Source organism: Vidua macroura, chromosome 14 (assembly GCF_024509145.1).
Source record: "Vidua macroura isolate BioBank_ID:100142 chromosome 14, ASM2450914v1, whole genome shotgun sequence".
NCBI classification, from domain to species: Eukaryota; Metazoa; Chordata; class Aves; order Passeriformes; family Viduidae; genus Vidua; species Vidua macroura.
In genome coordinates, this window is record NC_071584.1 from 8606120 (window position 1) to 8624804 (window position 18685).

An 18685-nucleotide genomic window follows, 5' to 3' on the forward strand; every position below is an offset into this window, starting at 1 on the left:
TCATGGACTAACTGCTAAAAGTGTCTTGATTTGATTTCCTTCTGAGAGCACACCCCATCTTACGGAGGACAACACAAACCACTACCTGGCAAGCAGATGCCCTTGGCAACTAAAGGCAGCAGCATCATTCCTGCTGCAGAGCAGGGACAGGACTCCAATATACCCTACCCACATCATCTTCCTTTTGGGGGAGGCCTTTGGTCTAGTTTTATGAAGTGAACAAAGGAAATGACAGTTCTTAGGAAGTATTGTCATCTGTCAGGAACTTCAAATGTTTGGCAAGAGTCATAAATGACAAAACTTCTTGACAATAACTGATGTAAAAAAACTGACATGGACCCACTGTTCATCATCTGATCATGGCGTTGTCAGTAGGTCCAGCTACAGCATGTGTGAATCCCTAGGTGCCCTACATGTTCCATATGTATGTATTTTAGTTCAAAAATCTCCAGGGAGAAAGATGGGAGCCCTTACACACATGTATCTTCAGGGGAGGGTTTCTGACATTGCACACTGGGTAGACAGTGGCACCTCCTTCCAGGTGGAGCTTAATTCAAGCATGATGAATGTGTATCTTCGCTGAGCCTGCTCATTTTAGGTGGCTCCTGCTCGGCATATTGGCTCTTTTAGATCCCATGCTGATGCCCTAATGCTGTGTTTGGGCCTCAGCACCTCAGGCAGGGTAGTAGATTCGGTCTGGGCAGCCCAGCAAACCCAAACATCAGATGTCGATACACCTCCTCTTAGTCACTGAAAGCTTTTGAGATCTGGCCCTCAGAGGCTGTAGAATTCAGGGTGTTTGCACCCACAAAAGTTTATTATTTTTGTCTTTATTTTTTTTCAATTGACAAAATAGATCAAAGTAATTTTAAATAGTATAAAAGGCAAAACCACTAGGAAAGCAAACCAATAAGTTTCCAAACAATGCAAACTGAAATACCACAAATACTGCTCAGGGAAGCGGGCCCATTGTTAGCTGTCACAGGCAAGCCAAAGGCTTCAACAAAGCTAAAAAACAATGTTTCTCTGTTGATGAACTGTTATTGCCAATATTTATTAGCTCAGGGTACAAAGTGGGTTTGGAGGTCTCTAAGTTCACTGCAAGTTGAAGGTGATTGCTGTCTGGAAAACTTTCAGGAAAGCAAGGCCAGATTCTGGCTCCACTTTTATGTATTTGGTTACAGTAAAGGGGTTGTATTCAAATAACTTTCTTCCTAATTTTACAGAGCATAATTTACTCATATCACTATTTCAGGAATGATCTTAGAAACTAGACATTTTATTACAAATGCTAGTAAGTCTTCCACACCTCATCCATTGAGTCAATGTACTGGGACAGGGTTTCTAGCATCTCCAATTTATCAGGGTAGGAGTGACAATTGTAGTGATTTAGCAAGGTAATAAAACAAAATTATACCAGCAATTATTTGTGGACCCAGTGTGCTCTCCTAGCTGCCTGCAGCTTGCTCTTCCCAGTTCTTTCTGCACAGTCCAAGAGGAGGTCTGAATAGGTTCTCAGCTTTCAGTTGATGGTCTATCAAAATTAGTATTCAGAGGTTGCAGCTTGTAGCAAGCACATTTATAGTCATATGAGAAGTGTGTGGCTTTATGGGAGCTCTCTATTTGGAATTGTGTCTATCTTCAAAAAGACATGTATATAGCACAAAAGATGAAAATGAAAGAACTCTGCTGTTTCCCTCTTGCTAACCTGGGTTCACCTGGGCGAAATGAGTTTAACCCTTTTGTGTGAGAAGTGCTGAATATCGTATGTCATAAAGGGACAGGAAACTACCCTTTGTAAGAATAACTCAAACCCTTACACTTCATGCTTTGGGCTCTCTTTTCAGTGATTTGAGCACTTTGATTTGGAAGGGGAAAAAAAATTTTTAATTGCCAGTAGCTTTCTGACCTATCTGACTTTGTACTAAATAAATTTGAAACTCTACAAGGAAGGTGCTAAACATTCTAAGCAGCTTTTTGTGTGTATAATTTTGACCATAGGCTGGTTAATTTTCGCCTTCATGCACGGAGAAAAAAAAAAAATAAATCCTTGGATCTGTGAGGTGTTCAATTTCTGTAGAGAAGAAAGCGTTACTTCCCCTTTAAGCCTGGCGCCGTTCGTGTGTGTGAGTGTGCGGGCTGTGTGTGTGAGTGTGTGTGTGTCTCCTCCTCTTTGAGTGACACAGCACTTAGATATGCCTATCAGTAACTTAAACCCCACAAACTCCACCTTCTAAGTGAGGAAGCTGTGGGTTGATGGAAATGTAGTGAGCAGATCGAGACAGACAGTGAATCATTAGCAAACTGCAACGCCAGGATGAACTTGTCTGGAACCTAAAAGGAGAAAACAGGCTGCGAGTCCTCTGCGGCGCTGGGTTTGCTCAATACAGCCAAAGTGGATCTAAAAGCCGGTTGATCCCCAGTCCAAGATGCTGCTGGTTTCCCAGCGGGTAGAAGCACCACGGATGGAGCCACATATTCCAGTAAGTAGCATTTGAAATCGATATGGGCTGGGAAAGTAGGAGCTGGTTTAAAAGGACTTAAACAGCCTCGGAACAGTTGCTCACCGGGCTCGGCACAGTCGCAGCCAGGCTGGAAAGTTTGCAGGGGTGGTTTAAGAAAGTGCCCGCCTTGGGCTCGCTCTGCCCGCGGGTCCCGTGTGCCGGGGCCGCCGGAGGGAAGGGGACAGAAACCTGAGGGGGGAATTTCGCCCTCCATTCTGGTCAGATCTCAAGTCGGACCACGGAGAGGAGGGCAGGAGGGAGGGGGTCCGTGGGCTTTAAGATGGTGGTGAAGAAGGTGATTTGCGGTGCGGTGCGGTCCCGGGCACGGCGGCGGGGCAGCCGGTGCGCGGCAGCGGGGGACGCTCCGTGGGTTTCCGTGTCATTGCTCGGGTGGTGACGCGCTGGGCTGCGGGAAGAGGCGGTGGATGCTGTCGGGGGCGAGCGGGAGCGGGGACCCGCCGGTGCGCCCGGCACCGCCAGCCCGCGGGTTCTCGTGTCAGTGCGGCCGGGCCGGCTCAGCCGTCGTCCGGGGATTTCCAGCTAAACTTGGATCAGACAGGCAGGGGTGGATAAACCCGTCATCGCCCGGAGACTCCGCCGGGAGGGTGTCACGCGTGGAGGGGCTAGCGGTGGTCCCTCTAGTATTATTTTTTTTAATAATTCCTGGTATTTGCGTTGGCAGCCGCGCGCCGGGTTATTTTGGGAACCTGAAGCGCACGTTCAATAGGCAGGATTGTGAACAAAAGGCTCGTCCGAGCCCCGAAGGAGCCCTGGGTTGTTTCTGACGGGAGCGTGGAGCGCGGCGCTGAGCCGAGCTGCGGGAGCGCGTGTGCGGGAACAGCCCCGAGTGCGGGCGCTGCTGCCGGCGCGGCGCCTTCGCCGCTCGCTGCCGGACCGTCCGTGTGTTCGCAACAGAACGCGTGAACAAAACGCGTGCTGACTCACGCTTTAAACTGTTTTGGTTTCTGATGCTGTGGTTGAGATCGGGGTTCAGAGCAATGGCAGGGTAAACACGGCGCTCGCTGGCTCGGTCCCACGTTTCCCCCCAAGGCAGGGGCTGCCCTTCTCCCCAGTCAATAGCCGGTCCCTCCTCCCGGTCCCTCCTCCGCCGCCTCTCTCGGCCTGTTGCTCGGCCCGGAGGAGCGCCGGTGCCGGGGGCACCGCGGCTTTTGTTCGTCTTTGGCTGGAGGGGAGTTGTCACCAGGGTGACTCGGAGGGATCCCGGGGAGAACGGCCGTTTCTGGGAAGAAAACGGGCTTTGATTTCCTTTCACACCGCCCCCCCCCCTCCGGCCTCCCCCCGGAACAATAAATTAAAAGGCCGCTTTTGTTTTCCACGGTGCTCCCGGCGGGGGGGCGGCGGAGCCCGGGGCCGGGCAGCGGGGCGGGAGGCGCCGCGGAGCCGCGGCCTGGCGCGATCGGGCGGGCAGGTCCCCGCTGCGGCGTGCGGGGGACGCGCGGCCGTCTCGCCTCGTCCCGTCGGAAGCCGCTGAACGCTGCGAGCGCCGGCCGCTTGCGAGGAACCTCCTGGAAGAGCCTTCCTCTGCCGCCGCCTCCTCGGGCAGCCGGGGCACCCCGCGGTGCCTCCCCCGCCCCGCCAGCGGGGGGATTAACTGCGTCTGGCCCCTTCCGCGGGCCGGGGGCGGAGGCGCCGGGCTCCCCCCCTCCATGCCGCCGTGCAGCCGCCCCGGCTGGGGCGGAGGGCGGGCTGTGGGAGCGCCGTGAGGGCGGAACGCTCCCCCGGTTATATAACGCGAGTCTTTCCCTGCTTAGCCCCGTAATCCCCGGGTAATGCCTAATGCCGGTGCCCCGGGGGGCTACGGGGCACGGGGCGGCTGCTGCTCCCGGAGCTCCCCCTCTGGGCCGAGTCGATGGGGAAATAAAGCTGCTGATGTGCAAGATGGACCATATGGTGCCTGCGGGAGCCAGGGAGCCGGAACGGCCTTGAACCCGCCGGTCCCGGCAGCTGGGCGCTGCCTCCCCCGCCCCGGGCTCCCCCTGGCGCACCGGCATCCCCGGGTCAGCGGAGCCCCGCCGCCCCCTAAACGGGCTGCCCGGGACGTGCCCTCCGTTCCCGGGGCGGAGCTGCGTGCCGGGAGAACAGCGGCGGCAGAAGGCACTGGTAGTGCCCGGGGGGAGCCCTCGGCCCGGGGACAGGGGGGAAGCCCCCGCGCACGGGGGGGGGGGGGGGGGGGTCTTTTCCCCGCGGCCGCGCTCGCCGGGTGCGAGGCAGCGAGAGCAGTTTGAGTAAGTTACACGCGAGCACCTAAAAAAGCAGCGATCTAGTGCTGGCACTGCCCATTTTCAGTCCTCTCTCCCTGCCATATGTTTAGAAGGGAGAAAAAAAAATGCACTTTGGGAAGGATGCTCTCAGCTGAAGGAGGAGGTGGGCTGGGGGGCGAGGTACAAGGAAATTCCATGTTAGGAAAGCATTAGCAAGGGGTGACTTCTAATGTTTTCCTGCGACTGACGTTGACAGTGACACACATGTGTGGGTTGATATTGGAACGTCACAGAGTTTTTAAACTCAACCAGGAAATAGTCTGTTGCTCAGGGATAAAAAACAAATAGTCTGTACTGTAAGGCAGGTAACATGCAGTTAACAGCCCTCGAGTGAGTGAAAAGCTGCTCAATGTTCACAATTGAGCAGCTCAAATTCAATCCAGCTTTTTATTTTCAGAGGGTTTTCTTCTCTTTTTTACATGTGGTTTTTCAACTCTATTTTTATTCCTTTTAAGTAATACTTCAAAATCAAAAAAGCACATATTGACAGGGCTTTGCTTTTGGTTCCTTGTAACTAAGTATTTTGAACTGTAAAGTGTCTTGGATTTTTTTAACGCTAAGGTAGTTGTTAGAGGGTTTGGAGAGGAATTAGTAAGTAAAGGAAGCAGTTATATTTTTAAAATTCTTTTGTATTATTTCCTCTTAACACAGGTAGGAGTGTTTAATAAATACAGTGGTTTTGGTTTTGTTTGTTACTGACCCCGTTGTAAATGTTACAGTGTGGTAGCATTTGGAGATTTAAAACGGGATTAGGAAGCTATTGTGCTAGATGGTTTCTGAATATGCAGGAAGATTTACTGGAAGAGTTCATGATCCCAGGTGTCAGGGTGATACTCTTGCCCTGACTAAAGAGGTCACTAACCTGCCTGGGTGTGACTGTAGGACAAGAATTGACCCAATAATGGGCTTCATGAGAGAGAGACAAAAGTTAGGGAGGCAGAAGGAAACACAAGGGCAAGAATAACAGTAAGAAAAATCCCTGAGTCGTCCTGTAGGTTAAGTACAGTGCAACTCACTGGTTCCCTGTAATTTAATCAAACAATGTTCTATGTTACTTGCTACTCTGATAAAAGTCGCCTTAAAATAACTTTTATGGGTACATAGCCATGGAAAAGTGAAGTAAATCTTGTAGAAGCTGTGACAAATGGGTTTATCCAAACTGGGGGATGGAGTAGTAGAAGGTTGAGCTCCTGAAATAGGGAGAGGGCCAGAATTCCCAGGTTTTCATTGTTCCCTGGTGCTGGCTGTGTCAGCGTTTTTCAGCGTTTAGGCAAAGGTGACTATAAGTTACGATTCATTAGTAATTGGTATGGTCTCCAAATAAAGATAGCTAAATCAGTTTAAATGGTGCTGGCACCTCTCCAAGGAGTCCTCTTTATATCTGACACATTTGCTGCAAACTTCTTTGAGGAACAATTAATATTGTACACTGCTATATTATCCTCTGTGGGAAGAGCAGTGATGTAACTCACTAAGAAGGCTTTCTACCTGATGTTCCAGTTTGACTTGCAATGTTTAAAACCCCAAAACCAGCATTTTGAGCTGAAGGAAGCAAAGACACACCAAGGCTTTGTGTTGAACTGTTTTGTATCAATATTGATTTTTTAAGGGGGTTTGTGTTATAAAGAGGGATCTTTTATCCCCCTGAGCTCTTTGGCAATTATCTTCCTGCCATAAATGTTGATACGCACATAATGGATGTAACTAAAAAATCTCCTTATCCCAGCAGAAAAGGCTGACTGTTTGTTGGAGCAGAGAGAATGCTGAGAGTGTGAATAGACAAACCCATATGTCGCTGGTGAGAGAGATAAATGATGGACGAACAGGAGTTGGTTACTATGGATCAGCACAATAAACCAATTCCCATCATACACCTCTCTTAATAATATACCAGTCTCAATGCCATTGATGGGTAACCTAGGTAGCACCAGTCAACTGTAAGTTTTTCAACTGTTCTTTTATACATATCAAACAGTTGGGACATTTCTAATTTTTTCAGATGTTGAGTGCTAAAATTACACAGAACTTCCTTCCTTGCCAGTAATTTTGAAGGGCAAATTCAGAGCACAGCTGTAAAATGCCAAATGTGCACAATACCACTGTATGCTTGTAGTAAGTTTTGTGTTGTGCATCCATAAAAGGGGTACCCTTGAAAAGGCAATAGCTGAAAAAATACATTATGAAACTGGTTGGGTGTATAGTACTGCCCTCATTAGGGTTGCTTCAGGATTGGACTGACTTTTGGAAGATACTGGAATATTGTTTTAAGTGAAAACAGAAATAGAAAAATGCTGTTTAATTTTTAAAAACAGCCCTGTAGAACAGGCGGTGATGAATACCACAATTTTAACTTTCTGTAACCCATTTCAGGACTGCCAGCAGCTGAAGGGAAACTTTGCAAAACAGTCTGTGCTTGTATCATGGTCTCCTTCCCTTGTTCTGCATTATCACAGCTAGTGCTTTCCACAGAAAATTGAAGTCTGTCATTTAGAGGTTTCACTTTACGTCCTTGTCTTCCGGTAGATATTTCTCATTGCATTGCTATGGACTGGTATGTTAGCTCAGTTCACAATGAAAATATATCTCAGGGTCACAGTGTAAGCAGGGCTTGTGGCCCTTAGGATGTGACTTCATGGTTTTAGAAGTCACCAGTTACACTACTAGAGAGCAGTGCAGTCAGAATGGGATAACTTGCAAATGCAAATGAGTTGGAAGGAGTACTTAGTCCTCTTGGGAGCTCTTTTCACTGGGCTCCATTTCATTTTATTAAATAGAGGGAAAAGTATTACTAAGTCATTACTTTCCTTTAAGAAGAAAATACCTATTTTGTGCAGCATTTACTTGCCAAGGTGTAGTAGGTCTTTCAGAGCTGTTACCCTTGGTGTGCGCCCTGGGTTAACTGCAAGGTGTTCATTGGGTTGGGTGGTAGGAGAATACAGCCAGCTTTCTCCTTCCAGGGCCCAGCCTAGCAGTCCTTTTTAATTTTGTAGTGGATGAGGCTCAGATTTGATCCAGGAGTTATGGGCTCAAGGATCAGGCCCTTCAGTACAGACAGGGAATTGTTTTGTGCCTCCACCCTGCTCATCCTAGCCTGATGGGGGAAGCTAAATGGAAGCAAAGCAGGGCTCAGTGTACTATCTCTGATGGATGAATTTTACCTGGCTCCTGTGGAGAACCTGTTGTGCCCAAAGGGAAGAGCAGAGGAAAGAGCTGTGGGTTTCCTTCCTCCCCTCCCTACCCAGTAGCCAGCTAGACTGCCCAGGGAGTGTGTGGCTGGAGGCTGTATCCGTGGGGCCAGTGGAGTCGGTGAGGCCCAGGCGTGGGAGATGCAGCGGGATGCAGGATTTCGTATGGCCCTTTGCTCGGAGCTGCCTCCTTGCTACAATGAGCCATTGATAAGCGCTGACCTGATTAAAGGGCTGCTGCTCACAGGAGGCTGGGGTGCACCCTGGGCCTCTGGCAGGGGCTGCCAGGCTGCCCAGAATTCCTATTCGGGAATGGGTGGCCAGACTGAGGAGGGGCAGACCAGAATTCACTGGAGTGTCCTGTTCAGAGGAAGGTGTCATATTGTGACTTGTTGAGATCCACAGTGCTTTTCCCTGAAGGGACTTGGTAGTTTTATTGATAAAGGAGTGTTACATAAGTACCCCATCAGGCATGTCCTAATTTGTTAATAATTGATGGTCTGGGTAGTACAGAAATGCTGGTGGTGTTAAAGCACTTCCACATAGATCTGCAGTCTCTGCTGGCCCCCTGCTTGACTTTTACTTTAATTGTAATACAGGCATTTTGCTTTTTTCCCATTTGGTTTTGGGGTTATTTTTATTTTCTTGGTGATTGCACTGCAGGTGCCTGTCATGCCTTCCCATTTGGTCAGGGACAGCTGGGTACTCAGCCTGGTGCAGGCAGGATCGAGGTACCCTCTGCAGGGCCAGGTGTTACCTGTGGGGGTGTGTCACCCCACGTCAGGCAATCTCTGGAGTGGCAGCAGCATTAGTCGGGGAGAAGCCTGTCCCTTGTGTCTTCCACCTTTGGAGGGAAAGTATCTTGTGGGAATGGAGGCAGTGGTGTCTCTGCGATTCCTGCACCACGATTTGCCAGCACGGGAGCTTCTCACACAGCACAGAACAGGTGCCCTTCAGTTTAACCCCCTGTTGATAACAGGTTGTGTTTGCATGGATTTAGAACCTGGCTACTTTCATGTGCCACAGTTAGAGAGATTGGAAAAAAACATTTACCTCTGCTGACACACATAGAAAAGAAATACTTACCTGGGTATCATCGTCATGACCTGGCTGCCTCTTTCTTCTTGCATGGTTTTTCTTTTCTGTGTAAGTTTCTTTAGAATTCAGTACCTCAAAACTCCGAGTAGATTTGGGAGTTACACCTACCCCAGACCTACCTATTTATTGCTTTCAGTGTAACCCAGCACATTTACTCTGTTGAGGGCAATGAAACCCATTACCTGCATTAAAATCTGAAGCAGCGAGGTAACTTTCTAGTTATGTTGTGAAATACAATGTCATTGTTCGCTTTTATTAATGTCTCGAGGTGGATTACACAGTGGTTAGAAGCCTGTTCTGCTGGGCAAAAGACTGTCTGTAATTTCAAGTGGTTGATCCTGATCAGGCAGTTGGAGCGGCTGCAGCAACAATCCCTTGGAGCTCTAAATCACATTTGTCACAAGATCCGCCTGGTAGTATTGGCTGCTCCAAGACTTACACCGACTTCTCAGCATTCCATCCCTTTGGTTGGATCACAGCAGTGAGGGACTTGCCAATCTTCCCTGTTCTTTGTGCCTAATTCTGAAAGACTGGCAGGCTTTATGCTCTGTTTTCTGAAGAGGGCCCAGCTTTACTAAGCTGCCTGTCTGTCAGGGATTAATTTAACCTCTAATTACTACATTTTCTTCACAGTTTGCTGCACATGAGCGTGTTGTAACAAAAGCACAAAGAAGTATGTCATTTTATTTAGCCACTACTCTGAAATTAATTTAGGGGGTACAGAGTCAGATCTGACACACTTGGTGTTAAAATAATTGTGCTGGCATTAGAATTAAAGTACATAATCTTGTTGTTTCTAATGATACAACAGTACTAGTGTAAATAGTGTTGTTAACTCGTTAGTTATAGCCACAGTAATAGAAGTGATATCTACTAACAGAGAAACACTCAAATAAGCATCTCAGCAAAAGTTTCCCCCAAATAATTAATGGTTTTCTCAAAGTAATGGCATGTTTTCTACTTGATTCCCATCTGACATTTTGGTTTAGGATTGCATATCTAAGTGTAGTTTGTTGTTTTTTTCTCAAAAGGTCTGCCAAATTGCAGTAAACAGACATTTTTGATGGCTTGGGCTTATTCCAGCCTGGATAATGATTTTTGATTTTTGATTTTTTTTAACATGCAGCATCATGGGAACAGTACAAAAGGCCGTATGTCCTCTTGTCCCTGCTCTCAGTGACATCAGCAGTGCCACAGTTCACACTGAGAGCAGCCTGCTGTCTTGAAGGAAGAGAGTGAGTCTGCTCCTGCTACAAAACACGAGATGACTTTCTTCTTTTCCAATTGTGTACTATTTACAACAAAGGTGTCAGTTATTGGGGTTTTTTGTTTTGGAAAGGTTAGGTCTGGGAAATGCAGGCTATCTCCAGTTTAGGTAAATGTAGCTAAAATGTAGCTAAATGTTGTTGGTGTTAAATCAGAAATGTGCAGTAGCCGTCTTGTTATCCAGCACCGTGTTCATCAACTCTGAGCCAGGCTTGTTAAAATTACTTTGAAAATGTAATTTCTCATGTAAGGTTGGACTTGAAAAATCATAGTTACATACTAATAGTTTATTTCAAATGGAAACAGAAGATTGGTTGTATATTTTTGTGTCATGCATTTGAGTTACAAAGCATGGGCCCAACTCAGTAATTCTCCTTCAGTAAAAACTGTAGGTGTATTTGATGGGAAACTTCCCCTAAAGATTCCCCAAGGTCAGGTAGGACACAGTTACAGAGTCACAGCTTGTATTTCCTTTCTCAAAAGGAGAATTAATGTGGCATCATTATCCAGGCTTGTGACAATAGTGACACAGGATTGCCAAAAAGACTAATGGGAGGAAAGTGATGATTGATTCTCTTTACAGTAGTAGATCAGATTATTTCTCTGAATTCTTTCTTCAGTTCTCTCAATTTCCAAACTGTAACCAGTTACTGTAATTATTTACTCTAATTACTTCCAATCTGCAAGTAAATCGAACATGAATTAAGATCGACTGATGTGAGGGACGGGGTGGTTCCATGAGCTGACAGTCAGGTTTGGAGATGCTCTCGCTGGCCAGAAGTTCCACGGGATAGTTTGATAGCTCTGTGGAGCAAGTGGGATTTTTTGTGGATATGAGTTTTCATATAACAAGCCAAGGCTGAGTAATACTTACTCTAATTTCAAAATTGTCAACTTTTTTTTTTCAAAAGGGTTGAATATCTGTATGTATGTATTGCTGGAGGCAATTTTAGGAGTAAATAGTTCCTAGGTTCTTACTTGTCCCTTGTAAAATGGAAATGATGGTGTTTTACCTTTGCCTTCACACTAAGTTTCCTTAACGAGTTAAATAGTTCATAAATCATCAGTGTTTGTCACCAGATGAGGTCTTTAGAGTCCTTTCAAATAGTTGGAAATTATATTCAAAATAAAGGCAGGTATATCCTCCTGGAAAACCCCCTCACTGTGAACAATAGTTTTATTTCTTTGCTTAGGTGTAATGCTAATTTAGGTGGATTTTTTTTTTTAATTTTTCCCCCGATATGACATTATAGTATCTTTCCTTTTGCTGAAACTTCAGGATTTCATGTAGGGGTAAAGAAAATATTTAAAGACAAAAATGGCATCTACCCTCAGGCATGTATTTTAATGTTTCATTCTCTGTCATGGATCTTAATGGGTTTAAGTTTTCAGCAATCATTAAAAAATCAGTATTTTAAAGAGACATTTGTAACAGTTCCAAACACACCAGTAGCTTTGTCCCCAAGTGTTAGTATACAACATTTAGTATGTAAACATTCACATTGTTTTAAGAATAATTACGTATCATTCATTTTATTTGGTTATCAGGGTGGATACTGAGTATAATTTCACTTTGCTTGGACTAGTTACTTAAAATCTTACTAGGATTTTCACAAGTCCAAGTTTATATAAGGAAATAATTTCTGAATGTATTTGATACTTCAGGTATCTTGCTGATGGTCAAGTACTTTTAAGGACCTCACTTTTTCTGTTACCATACTTATTTTCTTAATTAATTGTGTTGATTTAAATAAATTCACACAGAGAAAAACTCAAGTTTATTCAATCTTCTAGTCAGAAATACAGGCAAAAGGTTTTGATCTCTGACTGTCAAATGGTGACTCATTAAAAAGGAATTTTTGTTCCTCCCTTTTCAGAGGGTTACTCACTACCAAACAGTAAATATCTACTTTTGATGCTACTGCATTGAAATGCCTGACATTGTTGGTATATTAAGTCCAAAGCCTGTAAGACTGTTTGTTCACAGGCTTCATGGGTTTTTTGTTTGTTTTTCTCGATTAAAGAAACCTATTGGGGGATTTTCTTCAAGCTTTACCCTGTCAGTTTGAGTACAGACTTTGTTTGGATTTTAATAACAGAGGACCCTGTCCATACTTTCAGCAGTGGGTCATTCAAATTATTTTTAAAAACACATGACCAAGCAAGCAGTAATTTCTTTCTAATTTTGCATTGGGTAACATTAGACAAGGACACTGGAATTCATCTAAATCAGAAAAATTTTCTTTGTCTTTCACATCAAGAGTTGTGTGCTAAGCATTTTCTAATACTGCATAGCGTAAAGCTGAAAATAAATTGTACTGAAGAGAGACAGACAAAATCCAGCCCAAGGCATACCCTTTTTCTCCATTTCCATATTAATCTTGACTCTCTGAGCCATCTCTTTTGTCTTCTTGTTCTTACCTATTCTACACATTTGATGGAAGGGCACAAAGGCATATTTGAATCTTCCATCTCATCTCCTCTTCTCAGGTATGAATTTGTTGGTTTGAATTTATATAGCATTGGAAAGATGTTTTCTTGGTTGTAGCAACACTTGTGTTTGACTTGAAGCAGAATGAGAGTGCATTTGGGCTTTTCAGTACTTATGAGACGTGAATCTTGGTCCCTGATCCCAGGAGGTAGATCAGACTTAATTTCAAGTGAAAGTCCTGCATCTTCAAATAACTTCCCATGTCAGTTAAAGTTCAATATTCTTGAATTCCAGAAATGTAGATGAGTCAAATCTGAAGTTTAGGGCAAGTGCGAAGGATGTAAGAGAAAATGTAGCTGTTTCTTCTGACGGCGCTCTCCCCTCCCCTTCAGGGCTCCCACAGTCTGTCAGCTGTAACGGAGTGATTTGATTACTTTGTAGTGTTAAGCTAAAAGAATAAATCTGAGAGCCTTGGGAATGGGGAGCCAATCCAACAATCAAAACCAAACAAGTTAATAAACGTGAAGCGTTTCTGTTCGGTGCTGCTGTAGAAATGCTAGTTCCAGAAATGCTTGGGGCAGCAGTGGCCATGGCCCAGTCAATTAGTGTAAGTCCATCCCCTGTACACACCACCATTAGTTGCATGCTGGGGGCTGAGCTCCCTGTTTTGAAAGAGAAGCATGTTTTTTTCTGCTGTTTATAAATTATGAAGATGTTGAATGTCTCAGAATAAACTGTTCATTACTCACCACCTCGCTTCCCATTCTCTCTAGATACCTAGAAAAAGCTTGACTTAGGCTATCTGAATTGCCCTTTCTTTAAAATCATTTTGGCCTTACACATTACCTACAAATTTCTATTTTCCCCTTGTCAGTTCTTCTCTCCCTCAGCCCAGCATCCCACAAACTAGCCAGAAAAAGAGCATTTCGGTGACTGTCCACAGAGGTGGTTTGAAATCCAAATGACACCCTCAGACTGGTTTCTGGTGCCCACATGCCAGGCAGAGTCATTTGGAAGACAGTGTACATAGAAATACAGTGAGCTATAGCAAGTGTCAAGTGTTGTTGAGTAAGAAAACCCGTACTACTTGTCTGCATGGAACTGACTGTGGATGTGGGTACTTCTGCAGATAAGACCTGGATTAGTTACAAAGAGCCTTATGCTAGCCTGTAGCTTTAATTTTATCATATCTAAGAATGGCAGTAATGGCAAACTAGCCAGGAAATGACCAATTCTGGCTGCCCACAAGATCTCCCTGTGGAGCATCTACGTGTATGTTATTTCAGGGTATTCAGTGGCCGGCTAGTCCAGCAAATATCCATTTGTTGGTGTTCATGCCTGGAACAGAAACAGGTACAGCCCTTTGTACAAGAATGGCAGAAAATGTGCCACTGAGTGCTTTGCCATCTGCTTCTCAAACTGTAGCGAAGCAAACTGTTAAACTTTGCATGGAGCTTAGGGCTTGATTAACTTAAATTACCATCCTGTGGTACATGTTTGCAATGCCGAGGGAATTAGGTGGCGTGTATTTTCAAGAAATACATGTTCATTATTCAGAAGGGTTATGCAATAACATCCAGTGGTCATTTCCTTTTGGAGCATAGCTGTGTTGGTAGTGTAGCTTGTTTGTTTGTGCATTCATCCTGCTGGATCCCGGCGAGGAGACGGACCAGCACTGCCAGCACCAGCGGAGCCGCTCTGCGGCACCGGCCGGCCCGGCTGCGCGGGCTGGGGCTGCTGCAGCCACACATGGAGAACCAGAGACCTTGAGGTGAAGAGGTCCCAAGTACAAGGAGGCAATGGTAGGGAAGAAAGAGCTGGGATGGGCTGGGACCAAAGGGAGGGCAAAGCCAAGGAGACAGGAGAGCTAAGGAAACTGGGCAGGTGTCTGGGAGATGATGGAGGCACAGCAGGTCCAGAACTGCCCCAGTAAGGCTGGAATCTCTCACATGCCTGATCCACAAGGTCCAGCATCTCCTACAACTTCCATTCAAGCAGTAAGTGCTTCCTGTGTGCAGATTTGCTCTGTGCTCCTTGGACACTGACTTCCAAGCACTGCTTTTCTTTATTTCTGTTGTCTAAGTTTGCAACCCTTGTTTTTCCCTACTCTTCCTTTCATACCTTTGTTGTGGTTGCTCTGCTCCTGGGATCTCACCTGGTGTCGCCTCTCCAAAGGCAGGTGGAGCTGTGGCAGGGAGCAGCACTCCCCATGATCACAGTCATGGCTTGGTTGGGTTTATTTTGTCAGAAGGATTTTTCTTTGGGTGAGCATAGGGCTGGGGCAGCCCAGGTATCGTACAGCTGGCTGAAACACAGCTGCTGTTCCCTGTGCGGCTGCAGGATGTGCCCCTTGGATGTGAGGTGGTGCTAACACTGAGGCAAAAGTCAAGGTATGACTGCCCTGCTGTCCTTATTCTGTGAATTCGCTGGTTAAGCAGAAACAGTGAGGGCAGCTTTCACCTGGCCAAACTGCAGTTCACTGCCAGCAGGACAGCAATGGCAGCGTGAGCTGAGTTTGAGCTGTGGAAGTTGCTTAAGACGTTAAGTAAACAATCTGGCCCTTGACACACATGGAACAGCAGAAGTGCCCAGAGCAGCATTGCCAGCCTGCCCCAGGCTGGCTTTCCCTGGGCCAGCCTTCCCTGGGACAGCCTCGGGGGCATGTCTGCATGAGACCAGTGCACCTTGCTGTGCACTGGGAAGCTAGGTCAGAAGATCATCTGAGCTGCTAATTAAACATCTTTTCAAATCTCCTTCAACAGCAATTTGGGATCTTAAGGTGGCCTTGGATTCTGTTAACCAAAGACGGTAATGTTCTCTTTTACAGCTGGTTCTGAAGCATTGTAGCTTCCCTGAAGTAAAGAGATGTAATTCAGTGTTTATAAAAGCAGACATGAAAGTAAAAGACTCTTTGGTTCTCTCTGAGAGCTTTTTCAAATGTAGAAAGAATGAGTCACTCAACATTTCATTACTGAATAGGAGCTGATTTACAAGTGTGTATGCCCTGAGATGAATGTCGGTGGATGAACTCCAATAGTTTCCTCCATGACCATGCTGTAAATGGGCTTCAGCCAGTTTGATGTAATTTATTTTGTGGCACTGTGCTTCTTTTGAAATGGAAGCATCATCCTTCTTATGATCTTGTGAATGCTAGAAGGCCGATTAACATGGGAATTCCTGATTAGCTTTAATTCAGCTCTACTACTCCAAGAAAGCATAGTTCCTGAATTGCACAAAGAAAGCCTCTTCAAGCACGGATCCAAATCAGTGTACTGAAGATCCTGTTGGTAGGTGTGGTGACTATGATTAATATTTACTTGATGTCTTTCATCTTCCAAGTACTTTACACAGAACAAGCATTTCATCTTCAAAAAAGATGTATGAGTTAGGTGAAGTAAGTTTTACTCCCTTGGCTTTATTAATAAAGGCAGGGAAATGGAAGCAAGGAGATTAAAGTAGTTTGGTCATGGTTACAAAGAAGGTCAGCACTGAAACTGTGTAATTTCAGATTTCTGTTTCTGAGTCCAGATAATGTCTCTTCTTGGTAAGAAGAAGCAGCAGGACAGACTTCAGAGCAAGAACATCATAAAAACTCAGTGAGGGATCACTTAGGCTTGTGCCCTGCCAGCCTGTTCTCCTTCCTCCTCCCTTACAGAGGCATTCCCACAGGTTGCCACTTGAGTTGCAAAGCACCTGTGGATCTTTCCTTAGGCTTATATAATGGCCCAGTTTAGTCATTGGTCTGGTTGGACCACTGAGAAGTGTATGTTGAGATTTCTGGAATAAGAGTCTCTGCTGAAGTGAATATGATGAGATGCATATACTATTTTAATCAATTCAATGGCTTACTGCATTAGAAAGTGCTTAAATCACATTGTTGAATTTTAAGCATGCAAGGGATCTCATTAATCTTGAAAAAATATTTGTTTACCTTTGGTTTGGATATGGCTACTCATAGAGCTCTATTTGAGTATACACTGAAGTTTATTGCCACATCAGGGCCCTGGTTTGCAGCAAAGGCCATGTCACCCTGAACTGGAGACTGGCAGGGAATCTGTTGAGGGCCCAAAGGTAATTTTTGGCTTAAAGAGCTTCCTGTTAAGAGGAGTCAGTGGACAAAGCTTAACGTCTGAGAAAGTTCTTGTCTGAGAAGGCATCTGATCTTTTGAAAGAGAAGCCTTCTTGATAGATGCATATGAGTTCTGTGCATCCTCAATCTGGTTGTGCAGCTGGTTAACTGTAATGGAAACTGTCACCTGGGAGGCTCCCCTGGGAGCCTCCCTCCTCCTGTGTGGGGAAAAGCAATTGCCTTTTAGTTCCTCCAATCCTATCTTAAAGTAGAAAGAGAATATGCCCTTGCCTGAAACTGAAATCCACTCGGAGATGGTGGCCATAAAAGCCACTTCATTTTGTCTAGATTTGACTATAAATTGAGCCTCCTGTTTCACGTGGAGTAATGATTTTAATGCTGCAGTGAGGAGTCACTGCCTGAGAGAAGGGAGGCAGGAGAGCAAAGCAGTGCAGCCCCACTCCCCTTGTAAGGCCATAGTTCAAAATGCTTAATTAGTTATTTCAAACCAGTGGCTCTTCTCTTTTGAGGCAGGAATGATGTATCAGCAAAAGCTGACCAAATTGATGTAGCAAATCAATTCTATGGTAATCCGTTTATTTAAACTTTGGTACTTAAATTTATAAGCTCTTCTCAAGTGTGCCTGTGCTGCCGTTCATTAGCCCTTATTCTTTTATGCTCTTGCTCGGAGGTTTGTGCTGCAGATAGCAAAATGGCCAGGACATGCCACTTGAAACTGCCTCCAAATGTAATTCAAGCAGGTCTGCAATAATAGTGCTAAAAGAAGAGCTATTTAGTGGCATTATTAATGGGCAAAGAGTTCAGGCAGGATTATGAAAAAGTAAATTTTTATTAAGAGTGGAGGAGCTAGAAGAATGGACTGATTGCCCTGAGTCCTCTGGGCCCTCGAGCAATCAATTTCCCTTTCTAGTATTCAGTTACTTGCTAATTGTATTGATTTTTATCAAATATGTGTACAAATCAATTTTATATTTTAGTGCTATTAAAAGCTTCCTTCCTTCCTTGTAGGCAATGCTGCTCTGATGATTCTCTTTGTCTTCCTTTATTTTAATGCTTTTATCCTAATGCATATTTTCGTTAGGGCATGCATGTTTTTCTGTAGGACATTGAACTAGGCGGAGATTTTACCTCCATGCTCAGGGGTGGAGCAAATAGGTGTCAATCAGTCCAAACCTCTGTGAAGTCAGTGGAACTATCAGGAAAAATCACAGGAAAGGGATGTGTGGTGTTGTAAAATGGGTGGGTGCGAGTAACCACACAGCGTGACCCCCTGAAGAACAGGAAGCACGGCTGCCACCGGATGGGGATTGTGCTGCAGAAAGCTTGTAATGAGAAACAGAGGGGATAAATGCTGAGCATGATGCACTCTTACTGAGTAAAGGGGGAAATTAAGTCGGGGTGAGAAAAATGAAACTCCTGTTCTATTAGGATGACCTCCCATTGCTGCTGCAAACCAAGTCAGGCACTTCAAGTAAAGTGGATGCTGGAGACATCTCTGAGCAGAGTGAATGTATTGAGCTCTGAACAAAACAAAACAACATTCTCCATTTGTGTTTGTTTATGCCCATGGCGATTCAAATTGTTCCTGTCAAAAGTACCTATTTTCTGAGACAGCACACGCTTGTTCTCTCCTTTTAATGTGAGCCACACAGTTTGGGTTTGGGGAGAATCTCTCTGGCTGTGCATGAGCCTGAGAAATGGGACTCTCATAATTTAAATGTTTGGTGTATGTACAGCACTACCAGAGATGGTGGGGACACTTTGAACTTTTAATGGTGTGAGCAGTAGTCACAAGAACAAGGGGAGTTATCACTCTGCTTTTCCATTTG

General features: G+C 45.3%; 1 protein-coding gene across 2 annotated transcripts in view; it reads left to right on the forward strand.

The window, feature by feature from the left end:
• Positions 1-18685, forward strand: part of MAMLD1 (mastermind like domain containing 1) — a 250822-nt gene that overhangs the window by 167017 nt on the left and 65120 nt on the right. For both annotated transcript variants that reach the window (XM_053989942.1, XM_053989943.1), the window contains exon 1: positions 2281-2483. In XM_053989942.1, the coding sequence (XP_053845917.1) occupies positions 2430-2483 (54 nt within the window). In that variant the 5' untranslated portion in view covers positions 2281-2429. Of the gene's footprint in view, positions 2484-18685 lie in introns of those variants that run through there.